Here is a 17632-nt window from a genome sequence, read left to right as displayed (position 1 = left end):
ATCAGAGCTAATGAGCCTGATAAAATTACCTCGAGGATCATAATTACAGGCTAGTGGCAGAGACTCTGGCAGGGGCAGGAGTAAGACGAAACACACACACACACAAAATTTAGATTGTGTTGCAAAAGGAAGTGAACAACAGCTAAATCACAAGTGCTTAAAGACTAATATCAATGCACAAACAAAGGCAAAAGACTATACACATATTGTTATCAGATTTAAGAAAATATACAGGATTAACATTATTTCAGGTCCTGAATAATATTACAGTTTCCACCTTTCTGTCAGAGCAGTTCAAACTGATTTTACCACCCTTTCATAAAGATTAAACACTTCATGGGTAATGGCATATTTTAATGAACGATGGCAGCCTGGACACAAGAGCTCACCTCAGAGGATTCCATTTCATCACACATTCACAGGATGAATTGTTTTACTTATGAATATTAATGTCCCTCTAATTTGAGGCTGTTGTTAATGCTTGTCGCTAGGAGCTTGGCAAATCAGGTCCCATTCCTGTTAAAACCATGTATTAGACACCCCCCTGACACTAAGCCCTCGCCTTTGATTCTTAATTGCAGAAGTGCAAGCATTTGCGGTAGATGGGGCGCAAAGCTTTAATTAACTCTAATATCACACATTCAGTCTCGACTGTCACCCACATCACGCATGGCATTTTGTACCAATATCAACCACAACTCTGCTCAGCTAGAAAGATTGTGTTCCAACTTCATGATCACAATTTCATGCATCTCAAAATGCGGGATATGTCGCTTCTAAGTAGCTGCAATATATTGACGCCACTGAATCCTTGATACAGTCTTTTAAAAGCTTTATTGAAAGCACACATTGACGCCACTCTGATCACTGCACAGCTTTAACTCAAAAGTGGTTGTTGGTTTCTTACTGAAGGCGATGTCTGATCAGAGCAGTCACTGACAACAATCCTTGGTGAAGCTTGTAAGAGGAAAATTTCAGAGTGTGTAAATCTATGTAAATGCAGAGATGTGTGCAAAAAAAAAAAAGTTGTATGAATAAATCATTCAACCTTGCATACATACAAATCTTTAGAGGATTTATTGAAGTTTTAAATTACTATAAATAGAACGAGTACATACCATTCAATAACACTTCAAAGATGCAACATTACAGTACATTCCTCAAACGCCACAGAAAGCCATTTTCACAGATGAGTGACTCCCCACGTCGTTTGAACATTTTAACAGCTCAGGTATGGAGCAATTCTGATGCAGATATTAGTAAAGAGTAATGTTTAATTAAACCAGGTTTGAAGATAAAGAGCTCAATTCAACCTATAGTCTATAAGCCTTCCCCAGCCATAAGCTACAGCTCTACCTAATCCTCTTTCACATAATATTATTGCATCGGCACAGCTGAACATTTTTGCAGTATTTATAAAATTAGCAAAGAAATTAACTGTCTGCACTGTGGCAAATTGGATTTCCAAGTTTGTGCCTTGTGATACAGCATACCCAGGCTGCCACCTACAGTACAGTGTGAGAGGAGTCGCAGTCTGCAACATGTGTGGCTCGGTTTTACACCCCACAGCCGTTCTTAATTGTCGGAGCTCTTCTAAAACCTTTGTGGGAAACTTGTTCAAATTCATTATAAAATACTGAAATATTTTAATTTTGGATCAAGACACTTTAAAAAGGATGACACAATTATACTCCTCAATTCTATTTACCTGTGAAGCAGAAAATACCCCCCCCCCCGTAAATCAAATAACACAATAGTTGGTTAAAAATACATTTCTTTGACCAAGTGCACTTAGTATTGCTAAAAATCCATTAATATACTTCCTCATTCCAATCATTCTATGACAAGGGTGTCTTTACACAAGATATGAACAAATTGTGAAATTTCTTCTTGCAATACAGGGATGTTCACAGTTGCCACATACAGTAATTTAGGTTTTTTCAAACAGTAAAAACAACTGAAAAAAAAACCATCTAGAAGAAATTTAAGGTGAGCCTTCAACCAAAACCGTGAACTAAACATTTTGTGAACTCCTGCTTCTTGATTTGATATCCTTCACTGTTCATTTGCACACTTTGTACTGCAGTTGTTAAATATAAAAAAAACAACAAAAAAACCTTAGTTTAAATTTGAAAAAGAAAGTGATAAAAATATCATTTTAATAAGAGAAACAAATCCCCTGAGCATCATTCAACCAGTCTTTTACTTCTTCGCCTGAACAGTTTTGAGATGGACGACTTCCTCTTATTTTTGTCTTTCTTCACTCCTGTGCCCCCAGAAAAATAAAGATAAAAATGAAAATATATTAAAAGATTTTTTCAAATTAAAAAGGAGAATATTTTATATAACGCTCACCAAGAGTTTGCATCATCTTATTCAACTGCTGGTCTTCTTCTACTTCCCTGAAATGAACCCAAAATTAAACAGGAGTTCTCCATTTAGTCTTCTTTACAGATCTACCTGTTACAGTACTTGCATGGTTCTGAACAAATGATCATCCTTGTGTTGCAAAAAATAAATCCAAGATGAATTGCGTTACCTCAACCTGTCTTCATCGAGACCCTCCACAATTGCATTTCTGCCGTCCACAATCTCCATCAGTCGCTGCATCAGCTTCTTCTCCCGCTGTCGCTCCTCTTTGGACTTTAAATGATCTGTGATATGAGGAAGGCACAATGACATGTCAAAGAGATGGCAGGCATGTTGGTGAACAGGTTGTCTGCTTTTGTGCTCCCTTACCTGGTTTCTCCAACAGCCTGCGAAGTTCCCCCTCCACTCCTGGCTGCTGCTGCTCCAGCTCCTGAGTCCTGGCTCTGAGATATGCTTTCATCAACAACTTCAAAAAGGAAGCGCTCTCAAAAGTGTAAATAATCCCAAAAAGAGTATTTGGTGTGGCAATATCAATGCCATAGTGGGAATATTGAAGATGGTAACTTCACATTATGTTGCTTTTTTCTTTTTTTCCCCCCTCAATATAACTGAATAAAAAGTAAATTATACTCAAGAAGTCGTCTCAGGAAAGCAAACATACTTCATTAGTTGGATCATTTAGCAGTCCTAATGCACATCCAAGTTCTAAGCAACAAATCAAGTAAAACTCACATGTATACAATCTCCGATTCCTTCCTGATGTACATCTGCTTTCTCTGAATAAGCAGAAACCACTCAACCATCAGCGGGTCCATCAATATGTCCCCCTCTCCCTCTGAAAACATGTTCATACAAGAATGGATCGCAGATGAGAATCTGTGCAATGATACTGTGGAATTTGCAGCAGTGCAACATACAATCAGTGATATGCATGGATCAGTTATGAGCAGATCATTCAAACTGTTAAAAACCTCTTTCCCGTGTACGCCCTCAAAGTTTTCATTTATTTTCTGCTTTGAGCGACTCTTACGACAGAACTTATTTAAATGCGTTTAAATTGAATAAAATGAGATCCTGCAAAAAAGAATTCTCAGTGTTCAGACAGCAACACAAATGCATTCACAATTCTGGTTCATTTTCATATTATCCATTTGCTTTCTTGACTGTGGGATTTACACAATATTAGGTGGAAATATGTTTTCAAGACAGTTAAAGATGACATGTGACTCACCTCCCAGGACTACATCCCTTTTATTAAGGGCAGCAATGATGAGTTGGAGCCGAGTCAGTTGTCAATTCTAAATATTTACATCAAACCAACTATCTTTTGTCACAGAAAAAGATGTTACAAAAACTGCCGATTACTGTACACTCACTCAGTCATCGGCTTTCAGCATGAAGACCTTATTTGAGATTCGTTTTAATTAATTACCAAATAGAAAAATAAAATGCCATCATTCTCAATTGCTTTTGTAAGATCTGCAGGGTTTTAGACCGTTTAGACCAGAGATGTCAAACTTCGGTCCTCAAGAGTAGTTGTCCTGCAGGTTTTATATATTTCCCTGCTCCAACACACCTGATTTAGATTGATGCCTCATTAGCTGGTTTGTGCAGAATGTAACAATCTTTTGAAGAGATCCATTTAATCTGAATCTAGTGCGTTGAAGCAGGGAAACATCTAAAACCCGCAGGACAGCGGCCCTCGAGGACCGGAGTTTGACATCCCTGGTTTAGACTGAAGAAACAAATGCACATTGAACTTTTCTTCTGCATCAAGGCTTCATCGTACACATCTTAGGAACATGAAGAAATGAATGAGTCAAGCACAGATTTATTTTCAAACACCATTAAATAATGTCTTGGAAAAAAAGAAAAAAAAAGAAAAATTCTGGGGGAATTAATTCCATTTGTAGGAACAAAGTAGGTTTTTGAAGTATTTGGGGAAACTGAACTTGTCATTTTAACCGTTTACCAAAAAATATTAATGTTACCGTTATTTAATACAATCTGGTTGATTTTTCTGCTTTAATTTAAGGGGAACTCGCAACCACGTTGGAGAAGGGTTTGTGATTTCCAGCTTTTAATAGGTTGAACCCTCTATTTCAGGTGCTCAAATAGTCAGCGTTGAACCGAAAGCTTTTTCATAAACAGATGTAGGCCATTCCTTCCAAAAGTCTTCATCATTTAAGCAGGTAAAATGTCTAGAGTTGAATCCCAGCATGGCATTTACATTTCTAGGCTGGTGCTTTAAAATCTAGAATATACAATGAAAGGAGCTTTCAATGCAAGAGAAACAAGTCATTTTTAAGTGTGCGTGGTATCCAGTGCAGCTAGTGGGTTACTAGTGTTCATTGATGATGTGACAGAAGCAGCTGGATGCATTCTGAAGTGTACTCCGATATATTATCTGCTCAGATTTAGGCAAGCACAGTCAAAAGGTACTTGGACAACACTTCACAGTAAAAGTATGACCACAAACACATGGAAAAAAGCAAGACAGCAATTTCAAAAGGGAAAATAAGCTAAATATTCTCATACACCCAAGTCAGTCCCTTGATTTCTACCTGTTGGGCTGCATGTGACTTACTGAAGACGAAATAAAAGTCAGAACAAACCACAACACATAGCTGTAGTAGATAAAGACACTTATTCTTTTATCCAACACTTTAAAAAGTCACCAAGAAAAACTGAATACAATAAGAGGGAAGCTTTAACATCTAAAATTACTTCTATAATACTAAGATTTTCTTTGTATATTCTTAAGCATGTATTTTGGTTTGGCCAAAAACTGTATAGCCTGGCTTCTTTAGTGTGATGCAGAAATATATTTATTAAGCAATCAAGTGGAATATATATATATATATATATATATATATATATGTACACACACACACAGACTTCTATACCCAAGTCATATTGACCTTGAGCAAAGCAATCAGACCCTACTCCCGCTACCTCAAAGGGGAGGTAACATCCCTGTGGGCTGGCTGTGCCTCTCACCTCATTTGGCAGCAGAAACTGTAATAGAAATGGCAGGTAATTCCCCCGCACACACATAAACTTCTGGCTGATGGTGAATAAATGTGTGAGGTAACCAGGACAACTCTAAAGGTACAGCAGGAAGCGTTGGCAGTTCACACAAATAAAATAAAGTAGTTTCAATAATTTACTGCAAAACGATTTGACACCATTTACTTAAAACTGGTAACCCATTAACATAGAGACGCAGGGGTTTGCCCACCCTAAACTTGACTTGACCAAGAAAGGACAAGGGTTTAAAGTGGCTTTGTTTAACAGACAGCAAGGAGGAGGAGAATGAACCCGCACACATGGACTGTAAGACTGTCCATATTGTTCACTGATAATTACTGCGTGCAAGTCTGAGGTTTATCAGTGCAATTTATAGACATTTGCTACAGAGTGAAACAAAAGGTTTTCCATGTATGGGTCCAACACAGCTGAGATGTGCAGTGTGCTGTCTGAAAGCGAGTTGTTTGATAAACCGTTCATGTCAACACACTGAAAATTACACTGAGAAAGTGGGAAAGAAATGATGAGTTGTAGGAGACGTGTAAAGTGAAACATACCTTCCTCACAGCTGCGCAGCTTCTTTTCCAGCTCAACACCCTCCTTCTCCAACTGAGCCAAGTTTGTCTCAATATCATTCAGCTCTTTTTCAATCTGCTCCACTGGAACATGATAGGACCTCAGCTGATGTAAAATAGAATAACTCAGTTCACCATCTAGATTATTTCAAATTTAAGACACTGACTTTGGCCACTTCAATGTAAAGAAGGTCATCCATTTTCTGTTTTTTTTCCCCTTAACTGGGAATGTAACGAAAGCATATTTGCAGAGCTGTTAATTAATCTCTTAAGAGACTTAATGGAGGGAACTTACAGAGGGTGACCTCATTTCAGTCCTGAAGGCGTTGGTGGGTGACAAATACTTTCCCTTTTTAGCAGCTAAGAGGTAGATAAAATAGGATTAGATAGTCCTTTCATGGGAGCTTTTTAGAAATGTATTGTCACATAACTTCATCTGACAAAATGTTACATTTTTCTATTTTATAAAATCAATAACACAGCTGAGGCCATATACGTGTAGATTTGATGATCGAACAAAAAAAAAAAAAAAACAGGTGGAAACCAACCTGAAGGATTCCCAGGAATGGCTGGAGCAGCCAATGAAGAGTTAGTAGAGTCCATTGATGGTGGTCTGGGTGGGGATTTCACAGGCGAGCGGCTTCCATGTTTAAAGGCTTAAAAAAAAAAAAAAAAAAAAATTTTTTTTACAAACTTTGGATCAAAGATTGCGATACATATGTATATAAAGCACCTCAACAACATTTGCATCATCAGCCATAGTCCTCTGAATCCATTTAACTTCCCCTCAAGCACTGCTATATGGTTCACATTTATGGTTTTGAGTAAAAAGAGTCGATAGCTGTTAAAACATTACGACGGCATCCGTTCCTCTTAAAATTAACAGCAGTCACTTTTCTGATCCCGACTTCAAATATAGCATCTTTCATTAAAGATTAAACATTTTAACACCTCTGCTGTGGTCAAATAACTACCAAAGAAAACTGATTTCTCTTACAAAGTCTCAGCTGTACATGCACATCTTCCATTTAAAAGAAAATTAAAATGTATGTATAATGATGTACAGAGTTGGAAAGCCAGCTTAACTACGATGTCAGTCTTTCAAATAGATTAAAATGCTGAGTAAAAATTGATTATGCCAAAAACTAATTTGGTATAATAATTTGAAGCTCATAACATGGATTCTGCAAAGTATACAAACAATGTACATGTGTATTATGCTGTAAAATCGTTTCAAACATTAAAACCCTGTAATGTTCTCTTCAGACTAAATTACGGTTAATTTTCATATCCAACACTCCCTAAAATTTACGACCACACTGGCAAAAAAAAAAATACTTATCATAATGCAAAGAAGCATCTCACCAAGACTTTCAGAGCCAGGCAGAGGTTTCTGGGGACTGACTTCCCTTAAGCACACAGGATCAAATGAAGCAACACTAACTACAGGTACTGTAGTTGTTGGAGCCGAGGGAGGCCTTGTTGTACTAATGGAGACATTACACGGAGTGATGGACATGAATCCATATGCATATTGCTCAGTAAAAGCTTCAGGTTCAGCATCTCTGTAAGAAACAATGGAATAAGCATGTCAAAAAGGACAGTATCTAACAGACTGCAGGGCATAAAGAATAAAAACCTCACCTTAAAGTTTGATATATTAAAAGGTTGAAGGGGGGGTGATAGAGAAATCTTCAGTATTGATTAGAATGAGAAAATCTAGAGTTAGAGCTGGAAAAAGGTCAGGCCTGGCAATCCTAGGGGCTTGTTAAGATGGGAGACAGAGTTAGGGGCTGCACTCTGAGCCAGTCAACAATAACAGGGATGGAGGAAACTTGAAGAGACTGCGTTCTGGAGAGTGGATAAGCCGAGAGGTCAGACATGTTGAAAGGCAAATCTTTCAAGACATTTCATGTCCACTTATGTGATCCCTTACATCCCCAATTACTTAGCATTAGTAACCATTAACAATATTTCAGTACACTTACTTTAGGCCTTGTACAGTTTTGAACTTTGTTTGCCACTCATGGCAGACTGGATCTGCACAAAAACAATGAGATGGTTGTCAGTGAAAAAATATTCAAATGTAATTAGGGAAGCAGTTATTTTATTTAAATATACATATACTTTTTTTTTTTAAATAAAAGTTAAATGATTGTGATAGCATCTCAAGACTTATAAATGTATTGTCCGCATAATCCAAAGTAGATCATAAATAAAAAGGATGTGTAGGATTTATTTCCCAACCAACTGAACACCCCTGCCATATTCTCTGCTCCCAAGTATGTACGAGACAGTCGCTGATATAAGAATTCTCTACGTTTTGACGTCGTTTTGTCCAGGTGATTCTACACTTATGGAAAAATAATGATGCATATGCTGTATTTCTACCAGCATATCCACTAAATTCTACACACATCAAAATGAAGAAATGTAAACCAGTCAATACATTTGAGAAGCTGGAACTACAATCTACTACATTTTGTTATCTTGAACAATCATTGGTTTAAAAATCCATTTTTAAACCACTAAGGTGTTAGCACATTGCAGGATTGTTAAACCTTTTTCAACATTTTACTAAAAACGAACTGATAATCCCCTTCACAAATGTTTTAAAGATGCAAACAATGTTTAATCATCTGCAAGATACCCAGTCTACATGTGGTTAATATTAGCAAGCAACACAATTCATTTCCAGGTCTGGAAAACTTCTCTCTCTCTTCTGAAGAAAAATAAAAAACTGTCCTGATACCATTCATAATAAAACCACCAATAATTGCCTGTCTGTCTTCAAAACCTACAGACAATCGTTTACACACATCCATCCCAGGAGAATGACAGCTCTATAAAAGTTCATTAGTGCGAGACTAAAATTAAAATGTCAGCTAACAGCATGCCAGATGCACTGGCTATATAAAGGGGGCAAAAATGACAAAAGAGCTTTGTTTTCTATCAATGTGTGAGACAGACAAAGAGAATGAGGGGGGGTTATGGGTGAATGTTGGCTAAATGTCAAATAGTGGATCAAGAACAAGTGGAATAAATTCTGTAGAGCTTGCCTTTGGCAGTTTTGTGTACAGTTGTTGGCCTGGTGTCGTCTTTGTTGATAGTCTTCAGACATGGCGATTCCTTATTGTTTGTCTGGTTGGAGGTAGGCTGTCCTGCCCAGTTTCCTGCTGGGTCTTGGCTGCACTTATCCTTTCTCAAGCCAGGGAAGTCCACTGAACTTGGCTCATAAAATCTGCAGAGAGAGAGTCACCCCGTTCAGAATTACAAAACCCAGCACAGTCAGCCCTCATGGCCACAGATTGTACAAAGATACAATTCTCACCGACTCTCTGCAGATCGGATGGTGAACGGGCGTTTGTTGTTATTATTGCAGTTTGCCTCCGCTAGTTTCTTTCCAGTCATTAATCTGCCTCTGCTCTTTTCATCATCATCAGGACTCAGTGGGACCTTTGGCTTTTCTGATGGCTCAGAAGGCTTCCTGGTACTTGGTGAGGTTTCTGTAACTCGTGGCGCAGCCTGGAAAAACTTCTGGCGGGCCACCTGCGTCTTTTGGGCTGAGGCTGTCCACGACTGGGAAGGTGGATCAGGATTGGCTGGCTTCAGAGCAACATTAAGTGGGGCTGACAACACTGAAGAAGGACCTTGTGCCAGCTGGGTCTGGATGGCACCAATTGGCTGTACAGCTGGATTGGTCAGTCCATTTTTGATCCCTGCATTAGCGGAGGAAGTTTTGGAACCTTTCTGGTGGGTGTTACAGACAAAAGTGTCTGGATTCTTCCCGGGTTTATAGCTTCCTGTATGAAGCACACTGGAGCATTCACTGCATCTGATTGAAATGCATTTGAATTCTGTTATTAGTGGAATAAACCTCTGTACATACAAGAATACATGACTAAATAAAACTTACTTGAAACAACTTCTGTGATAAAGCTTTCCTTCAACAAAGTGCCTTTGAACTAGATGAACGTGGCTCTTGCATGAAAAACATTTGCTGTTGAGAGTTCCGCTTTTGTTGGAGGTGTCGGTCAAAACCGTCTTCTGTGAAAGACAACATACCATCCAGATAGGAATTACTCTTTTTAAACCACACTCACCGAAAAAGACAATTGATATATCAATTAAAAAGGTAAACATGCAAAACCAAAAAAATCATTTTAAAAGGACAGCCATTTTTCAGCTGCCTGATAATGTGTTGTTAAAAATAGGCACCGACCTGAGCAGCAGCTCTGGCCAACTTGGGTGAGGTGTGACTCGTGAGAGTAGAAGGTAAACAGTTCTCAACACCAGTTTTAGAAACAAAGCTTTTGGCAACCACTGGGAGATTTTTCTTCTCCGATGGTTCCTCCTTGGAGCCCTCTGCTGGTCTTTTCACACCTCCCACTGAGGACAAGTAAAACACTGTTTGTGTCAAATATTCCAAGAAATATGAGAAGCACAGTGAACCTCAACCTTTTCAATATCCAAGAAGGCTTAGAACTGAAAACAAAAAAGAGGGAAGTTGAGTAATTAAGAATAGTCTATTTATGGCATATACTCACTTGGAGGCCGGCCTTTAAAGTAGTTGTAGTACTGGGAGACATAAGTTAGAATGCTCAGTCTGTCGGGGATCCTTAAAGCCACCATGTCCTCTGCATCCAACAGAGCTGGGATGCCCAGCTTCTCTTCGGCGATCTGAAAAGCCTTAAGAAAAGTTTGAGAAGTTTACACAACAGTCCTGCTGAGATGACATCTTCAAGTATATGACTAAATAGAAAAGAGAAAAAAAAAAAAAGAGTGAATGCTGCACATATAAACATGGTATTCACCAGGAAGTCAGACTCCTGCAATGACAGCATGTGTAAAAATGTCAGACAATGCAGTTTACTTTAAATAGGCTGGCATTATTCTGTGGCACTGTTCACAGAGGTCAGAAAAGGGCTGTATAATGAATTGCAGACTTCCTGTGAGCTTGTAGGGATAAGAAAGGGGATGGAAGGAGCAGGATATCGGGGCATTGTTTAGGATCAGCTTGGACAGTCCATTAAATTTAAAGAGATGCCTTATTGAATACCAAGTGTGTTAAAAGAAGAGCACAAAAGCTGGTTTTACCACAAAGACAAGCACATTTTCAGCTCAGGAAGTAACCTCCTGTAAAAAACATGATACTATTCATGAAATATAGAAGGGGTGTGAATTACTGCAGTCTCAGATTTCAGCTCAGGAAACAATCTTAAATACAAGCTCAAAACTTAAACCTGCTCAAACATGCTACTCTGGCCCCAAATCTGTTAGCCTTGTGTTGCATTCAAGAAGTGTACTTCAGCAGTGTGCTCAAATGAACCGTCGTCATGTGGATCTAGTGGCAAATGACAGCAAACCTCATTCAAAATGAATGGGATATAATAGGATGGAGCTCAGGTTTGTTGCTGACACTGCCAGGACCATCCAAGACAACAAGGAGGTCATACATACTGTAGCACTCTGCAGGGGCCGTACCTCTCAGAGGAAGCTGGAATGGTGGTAGAGGACTAAATAATGAAGAGGTCTCTGCTGGGCTGCTCATGTCATGCAGAGGTTAACTAAATAAATGAGTTTAAGTGAACAGAAGCATAAATAGTTAGAGGTTTAGGAGTGTGGACGAATAGAGATCCAGCTGAAACTGCTGTGCTGTTAAAACATGGAAACAGCTAAATATTAAAGCGAGCGGCAACATAAATGCCAAGAAAGAGAACAAATATCGCGCGTTGGCTGCCTATGCCATCACATACCCGGGGTTAATAAAGTGGGTGTTTTGAGCTAGATCAAATTTTGCAGCTGGAGAGTGAAGTCTATTCTCAGTCTGTAAAACAAAGGTTGAACAACTTCACATCTTACCAGTCTGTTGTTCTCAAACACGTCCTCCTTTCTGAGAGAGTCATAGTCTCTGGGGAAAAGAGAAAAAAAAAGAAGGCAATGAGCAGAGAAGGTAAGACATTTATGTGAGAACATCATTAAACACAAGATGGGATACATTTGGATTGAAATGCACAAGAAAGAAATGTAACATTTTCAAGGCTTCATCTTTGTTTTACAAGATGGGGTTCCTTAGAATAAACATCTAATCAACAGCCTAACATCCCAAGCTAAACTTTAAGAGCAACAATTCATTATTTGTAAAAAAAATAAATATTAGATATTACATTTGAAATGCATATAGTTTAAATGTCTACTAGTTACTCAAGAGGACAAAGCAGGCTGCCCAGAAAAATAAGATGATCAATCAAACCCCATCAGAGTTTCACCAAACACTTACATCAGATCCGGTCTGCATTTATGGATAAGCGCACAAAAAGCCAGTCCATTCCTGAATGAAGTCGTCATGTTGGTGATGGCAACATCGCGGTAGCCCTCACACTGCAGCTTACACCACTGCTGCAACGCCTTGATGGCAGCCATTCTCCCAGCGCGACACGGACACGGCTGCAGTTCACCCAGTGCAGATAAAGTGTGCAACAGGCAGAGGTCTCAGCGTCGTGGAGGAGGCAGAGGAAAGAGAAATAAAAACAGTGTCTTTGTTCGGGGTTTGTCCGTGAACTGTGGCGCTGCAGCTGCGTCCTGTTTCCTTCTTCTACCTGACTGACCGCCGACTCTTCGGGAAGAGAAGCTGCTACTGATCATCCGTATGTGTGTGTGCGTTTCTCAACTCATTACACTAATTGACCCCGACTGGTGATTTGTCATTCAAGACAGTCGATTAAAAACTCGTCCATAAGAGTAGGCAAAAGTTACACTTTTTCATGTTCTAATGCCAGTTATTTTACTCCATATAGGTGGAGTTAAATGACCCCACCCTTGCCTTTAAATGGCTTGTTAATTATTAGTCTATCATGATGTCTCCTGTAGCTATCTGGATTTGTGTGGCATCAGTCAGACTGAGAGGATCCTGATTTAATTTACTCAGATTTGTTGAGTATTTTTGACTCATTTCCCAGCACATATAACAGTTCACTAATGAGTGATGAGTGTATAGCAGGCCTAATATGTCTTAATGTCTTAGCCTGTTTGAAAATCATCTGCAGACTAAAGCTTCAGCTGTCATTTCCAGAAAAGTTAAACAGGCATATTAGATTAATTTGATGCCTCGTGAGAGTTATCTGTCAGCCTCCAGTGAAGAGAAAATATGCTGCAGGATTTCAGAAGTGTAAAACTATCAGAATTTGAGAATGACTAACATAATCTATGATATGCACTTTTTTTATCTGACTCTTCTGTGTGTGTGGCCTAATTGAGGCCAACCATCATCATATAGAGACTGGTCCAAATAGCCCAGTTCATTATGTCTGACAAAGTCTTTGCATAAACTTAATTTCTCAACCAACTTTCACAATTCCAGCTGATGACGAAGAGTCCTACCACCTCCACAGGAAACGTAATCGCTCAATGTGCTTCCCTGACCCATTTTGAAAAGCAGCCTCATATGAAATGTGACCCACTGGCCTCATCAGGATGAGTTCAGACCTGTGACACAGGGAATGTAATTAGTGTGAGACTGGAGCTGAAATTAAGTCTTTGAAATGTAAGCAACCCACTCTGACCCCATTCATTAAATAGTTCACAAATACTGTTGAAATGTTTATTGTTACATGTTCAGAAAATGTCAGCAGACCCAAATACTTTTGAAAGATTACAACTGCTGTAGGCAAAATAAGAAATGTATGACTGCATTACATCTTTTAAATAAATTCAGTACAGACACACATTGCTTTGTCTGAACTTTGTCATCCCCTGTCTGTGAGGATATTATCATGCCCAGCAGGGGGCAGTGTCCCACTGCACTGTTGAAAGACTGCAAGTTTAAACTTTACACAAGACTTGAACAAGAACTGAAGCAGTGCACACCCATACACAAAACACCTATCTTCCTATTCTATTCTAAGATACTTGTTAATTTGATCTAATTCAAAATATAATGTTAAGTTTAACTTTAAAAGCCGAACAGTAATAGTTCAGTTTCATAAACCTTTGAATCACTTTTTTTCTCTCTTTTTAGCTGTGTAAAGGTGAAAACTACTATTGTACTACTAAAGATGAAAACCAAGAAACCAACCACTGGTAAATCAAACCTTTATATGCATTAAACTTAAGTGGAAATAGACATTTGTCATGTAATGTATATACTTTAGAGTCAGTCTTCATGATTTCATTTTTCAGTTATTTCTATTGTTTCCTGTGTGGATGTGCGTCTGCATGCAGACATCCTGCCTGTCTGTGACTGTAACCCAAGAGGTCAGGGATGTCATTTGTGAAATCTTTAAAAAATGACTTGACTGTGTCCTATTTTAGCTGTGCCCTAAAGGTGTCAACGTTTGCCATTTGTCGCAGCATACGGCATTCACCATTCAGTCAGTGAGGATAACATTTACAACAAACTGAAAACTGACATGAGCAGTGCATACGTACAGGGTGTTAGATTATTTATCAAACAGACAAAAAGTGACAGATGTCAACCACTGAAACTTCAGAAGTTCCATTTTAAAAATGAATGTTATGAAAATAGGTTTTAAAAAAAGAAGTTTGTAGGAATGGACAATAGATTTAAAAACTGAACCTTGAAAATCGATTTTTATATATTTAAGGAAATCATGCAAACTGTATAGACCCAGAACTATTCTGTTAATGAAAGATAAAAACAGTTACAGTATATTAATACCATTTCAAGTTTTTTTTTTATGATTATCTGTACAAAGAGGAAAAAGGAAAACGATCAGTCACTGTGCATGGCATCAGTTTCCTGTGTTTGTGTCTGTAAGTCGCCTCCTGACATGTTTACAGTGCTGTTAATCTCGGCCTCGTGCTCTCTGGCTTTGGCCCGCAGCTTGGCGATGCTGCAGGAGCGGAGCTCTTCTGAGCTCAGCCCCTCCGGCCGCTCCCACTTCCCCAGTCTTGGGGTCACAGGCTGCTTACACACACTCAGCACAGAAGTAGGAGTTTGTGTCCATGGGTAGGGCTCTAGTTCCTGTTGTCTATCCCAATGTTCGCCATCAGAATTTTCTGTCTGTTTTAAACTCTTGCTCATTTTATCAGATGTGTCATTACTGTCTCTTTTCACATGAGGACGTGCAAGCTGGCCTTGGAGTTTCAGCTGCCGCCTCATCTTGGCTCGACGGTTTTGAAACCAAACCTTAAAAATGAAAGAGATATAAAAGGTAAACATGAATAAGGAAAAACAGGTGTGTAGGTTTAAGTACATGTGAGCATGAAAGGCGTTTTGATTGCATGTGTTGGCCCCTGTGAGCTATATCTATCTACATTTATATATATATAAAAATGTTTCTTTTTTTATAAAGAAAATAAAATGTTCTTCTACTTTTAAAGAGGGTGAGATCACTTCCTTAAAACAACCTTTTATGGATACTTGTAGACAAATAAATGAATAAAATAACCATAAAGAACACAATTAGTGTATAAATAATTTAGAAATGCAATCATTTAGAAAGTCCTGCAGGAACTATATAATATAAACCTTTACAATGTTACTTGAATAAGAAACTACAATTCACTACAATATTCACTACTGGTAAGAAGGGAAAATGCATTATAAAAATATCACCTGGTTGATCGCCTGTTTTAGAACTTTACCTGAATTGTCTCACATAACATAATAAGAAATTCCATTTCAAGCGATGCAAATCAAGTGACAATAAATCAGACAAGCTTTGAAAAACTGACCCTTTTATCTTTGTATTAAAGGAAATCTGAAATCTTGAAAAAAAAATTAAAAGACTGCATGAAGAAAATATTTACAGTCACTCATCACAAGTTGATTGTGATATGAAAGAGACAAAAGGGCTGAGGAGCTTCATTTGCACATCATAAAATCTGGATATGAAATGTAGGAGTATGTAAACAAATTCAGTAGTTCAGTGCTCCGACTACCTGAACTCTGGCCTCAATCAGATCCAATCTGAGGGCCAGGGCTTCCCTCATGAAGATGTCTGGGTAGTGGGTGGTCTCGAATGCCTTCTCCAGCTCCTCCAGCTGCCAGCTGCTGTAGTTGGCTCGTGCACGCCGCTGCTTCACTGGCCTCTGTTCATCTGGAAAGCCCAGCACAAGCACCAATTAGACATTTGCCAACGGGTGACAGGGAACTAATGGCTCTAGATTGGGTAATTAGTGCAGCAATCATTACCACCATTTTAACACTGCTTGATAATTGATTGTTCGTTACGAGCTGTTAGTCAGTTTTGTAAACATTTACACTACAATCAGATGGTGCTCACAGACTGTCTTAAAAGCTGAGAGTGCCAGTTTGGCCGGACTCTCTCTGAACTACTCCAGCGTCATACAATCAGTCTGATTTTGGCCAAAGAGGCTGGAGCTTGAACTCACCTATGCTCTCTGTAAGTGCTCCAATCCCAACCGCCTGTGTGGCCAAGAGCAAAGACTCCTTGCATGGCTCTGGCTGCAAATAATTCCTCAGGGATTCATAGCTAATAAAGGGTCCCGGAATCAGGATCTGAGGTGGAGAGCCCAGTCTTGTTGGGAATGCAGGAAAAAAATGAGCTGCAGGGGAATGAAAAACTGCAGGAAGGAGCGTTGATACCAGTTGACCTGAGCTAAACATGTCCACACAAATAAAAGTCCAATATTCAATGTTGGTCCGATAAAAAGGTCCAGGTAGACTTCTAAAAGGTTGCTGGGGAAATTATGAAATACATCCCAACGTCCAGGATGAAAGCAAGTAGGGAATAACACAGCTATGATGTATCCACTTTGTTGCTGCAGCTGCTCAGCACAGGTAGAAGGTGTTCCCTGAAAAGTAAAGGTACAACTTAAGTGGTGGAGGTGGTCTCACCTTAGCTCCCCCCTCCTCTCCCAGTCACATGACATCCAAACAGACAGCAGGACTTAGTTTATTGGACTAAAATGAAAATCCTACCTACAGCTCATCTCTTTGTGGATTAATACTATCAAGCCTTTCCTGGATGCCAAATAAAGCAAACAATTTATTCCTGACATCATGCATATGCACAAAACCTCTCTTTCTCTCTGCCTAACTTGGACAAGTTGCAACATCTTTGGCTTCTGAAATGTCAGTGAGTGAGACTAATGGTAGGTTTATGAACTGTGAAGCACTCTAACCAGTTTAACGGTTGGCACATATCGTAAGAACAAATTGCTACGAACGCAGACGTGATGAAAACAGTTGCTCAGTTCTGTGAGATGAAGGTAAACACAACGGCAGCAGACCCTGAACAGCAGGTCTCAGGATAAACGCACAGTGACAAACCTGTAAGTTTATTTATTCCTTTTAATCCATGCTTGCAACCTGATGCTTGCTTTATTGTGATTTCATTTTACTGTTTTTTGAGAGGTGAGGTTTAATTTTCCAGAGTACAAAGACTGGGTCTGCATCCTGCCAACTTTTGAAGCAATAATGATTAATGCTAGTGTAACGGGAATCCCAGTTTTACATGACAGGACAAATCCACCAATTAAACCACACAAATTATGTCTTGAAAAACTCTTTATTTTTGTGGACTTACTCCTTGATGCCCTATATGTTTTTGTAGCTTTTACTACATTTGGTCCTAGGTGCATTTGTTTGTTGTGTTGCCATCACAGTAAACCCGGGCAGTTTTCTACAATTTTTAAATTTCCATTTTGGTCGGACTAACACGATTATTTTT

General features: G+C 38.9%; 2 protein-coding genes across 2 annotated transcripts; both read right to left on the bottom strand.

Moving 5' to 3' along the window:
* Nucleotides 1–1061: 1061 nt before the first annotated feature.
* Nucleotides 1062–12659, bottom strand: micall2a (mical-like 2a). Its single transcript, XM_072369403.1, has 17 exons — nucleotides 12256–12659; nucleotides 11838–11886; nucleotides 10523–10664; nucleotides 10198–10364; nucleotides 9892–10022; nucleotides 9307–9810; nucleotides 9035–9216; nucleotides 7964–8015; nucleotides 7341–7540; nucleotides 6524–6631; nucleotides 6271–6335; nucleotides 5958–6081; nucleotides 3103–3205; nucleotides 2740–2813; nucleotides 2540–2654; nucleotides 2356–2402; nucleotides 1062–2266 (listed from the first exon to the last, which is right to left on the bottom strand). Exons 1-17 carry the CDS (start codon nucleotides 12396–12398, stop codon nucleotides 2187–2189), a joined length of 2286 nt encoding a protein of 761 aa, XP_072225504.1. The 5' UTR covers nucleotides 12399–12659; the 3' UTR covers nucleotides 1062–2186.
* A 1949-nt stretch (nucleotides 12660–14608) lies between these two features.
* Nucleotides 14609–17015, bottom strand: LOC140273329 (visual system homeobox 2). Its single transcript, XM_072368853.1, has 3 exons — nucleotides 16332–17015; nucleotides 15879–16036; nucleotides 14609–15123 (listed from the first exon to the last, which is right to left on the bottom strand). Exons 1-3 carry the CDS (start codon nucleotides 16564–16566, stop codon nucleotides 14707–14709), a joined length of 810 nt encoding a protein of 269 aa, XP_072224954.1. The 5' UTR covers nucleotides 16567–17015; the 3' UTR covers nucleotides 14609–14706.
* Between the last annotated feature and the right edge of the window lie 617 nt (nucleotides 17016–17632).

Source organism: Leuresthes tenuis, unplaced genomic scaffold (assembly GCF_036924035.1).
Source record: "Leuresthes tenuis unplaced genomic scaffold, fLeuTen1.0.hap1 SCAF_17, whole genome shotgun sequence".
Taxonomy (NCBI): Eukaryota; Metazoa; Chordata; class Actinopteri; order Atheriniformes; family Atherinopsidae; genus Leuresthes; species Leuresthes tenuis.
This window is presented reverse-complemented; position numbering and strand designations above follow the sequence as displayed.

Bases quoted from the DNA above. Each gene is read 5' to 3' on its own strand.
- micall2a (XM_072369403.1), bottom strand. From the start codon at position 12,398: ATGGCTGCCATCAAGGCGTTGCAGCAGTGGTGTAAGCTGCAGTGTGAG. The intron at 10,365-10,522 runs GTGAGTATATGC...ACTTGTCCTCAG, and splicing joins CTTTAAAGGCCGGCCTCCAA to TGGGAGGTGTGAAAAGACCA. The intron at 3,206-5,957 runs GTATGTTTCACT...ACATGTTTTCAG, and splicing joins GCTGCGCAGCTGTGAGGAAG to AGGGAGAGGGGGACATATTG.
- LOC140273329 (XM_072368853.1), bottom strand. From the start codon at position 16,566: ATGTTTAGCTCAGGTCAACTGGTATCAACGCTCCTTCCTGCAGTTTTT. The intron at 16,037-16,331 runs GTGAGTTCAAGC...TGGGCTTTCCAG, and splicing joins AGCACTTACAGAGAGCATAG to ATGAACAGAGGCCAGTGAAG. The intron at 15,124-15,878 runs GTAGTCGGAGCA...TTCATTTTTAAG, and splicing joins TGATTGAGGCCAGAGTTCAG to GTTTGGTTTCAAAACCGTCG.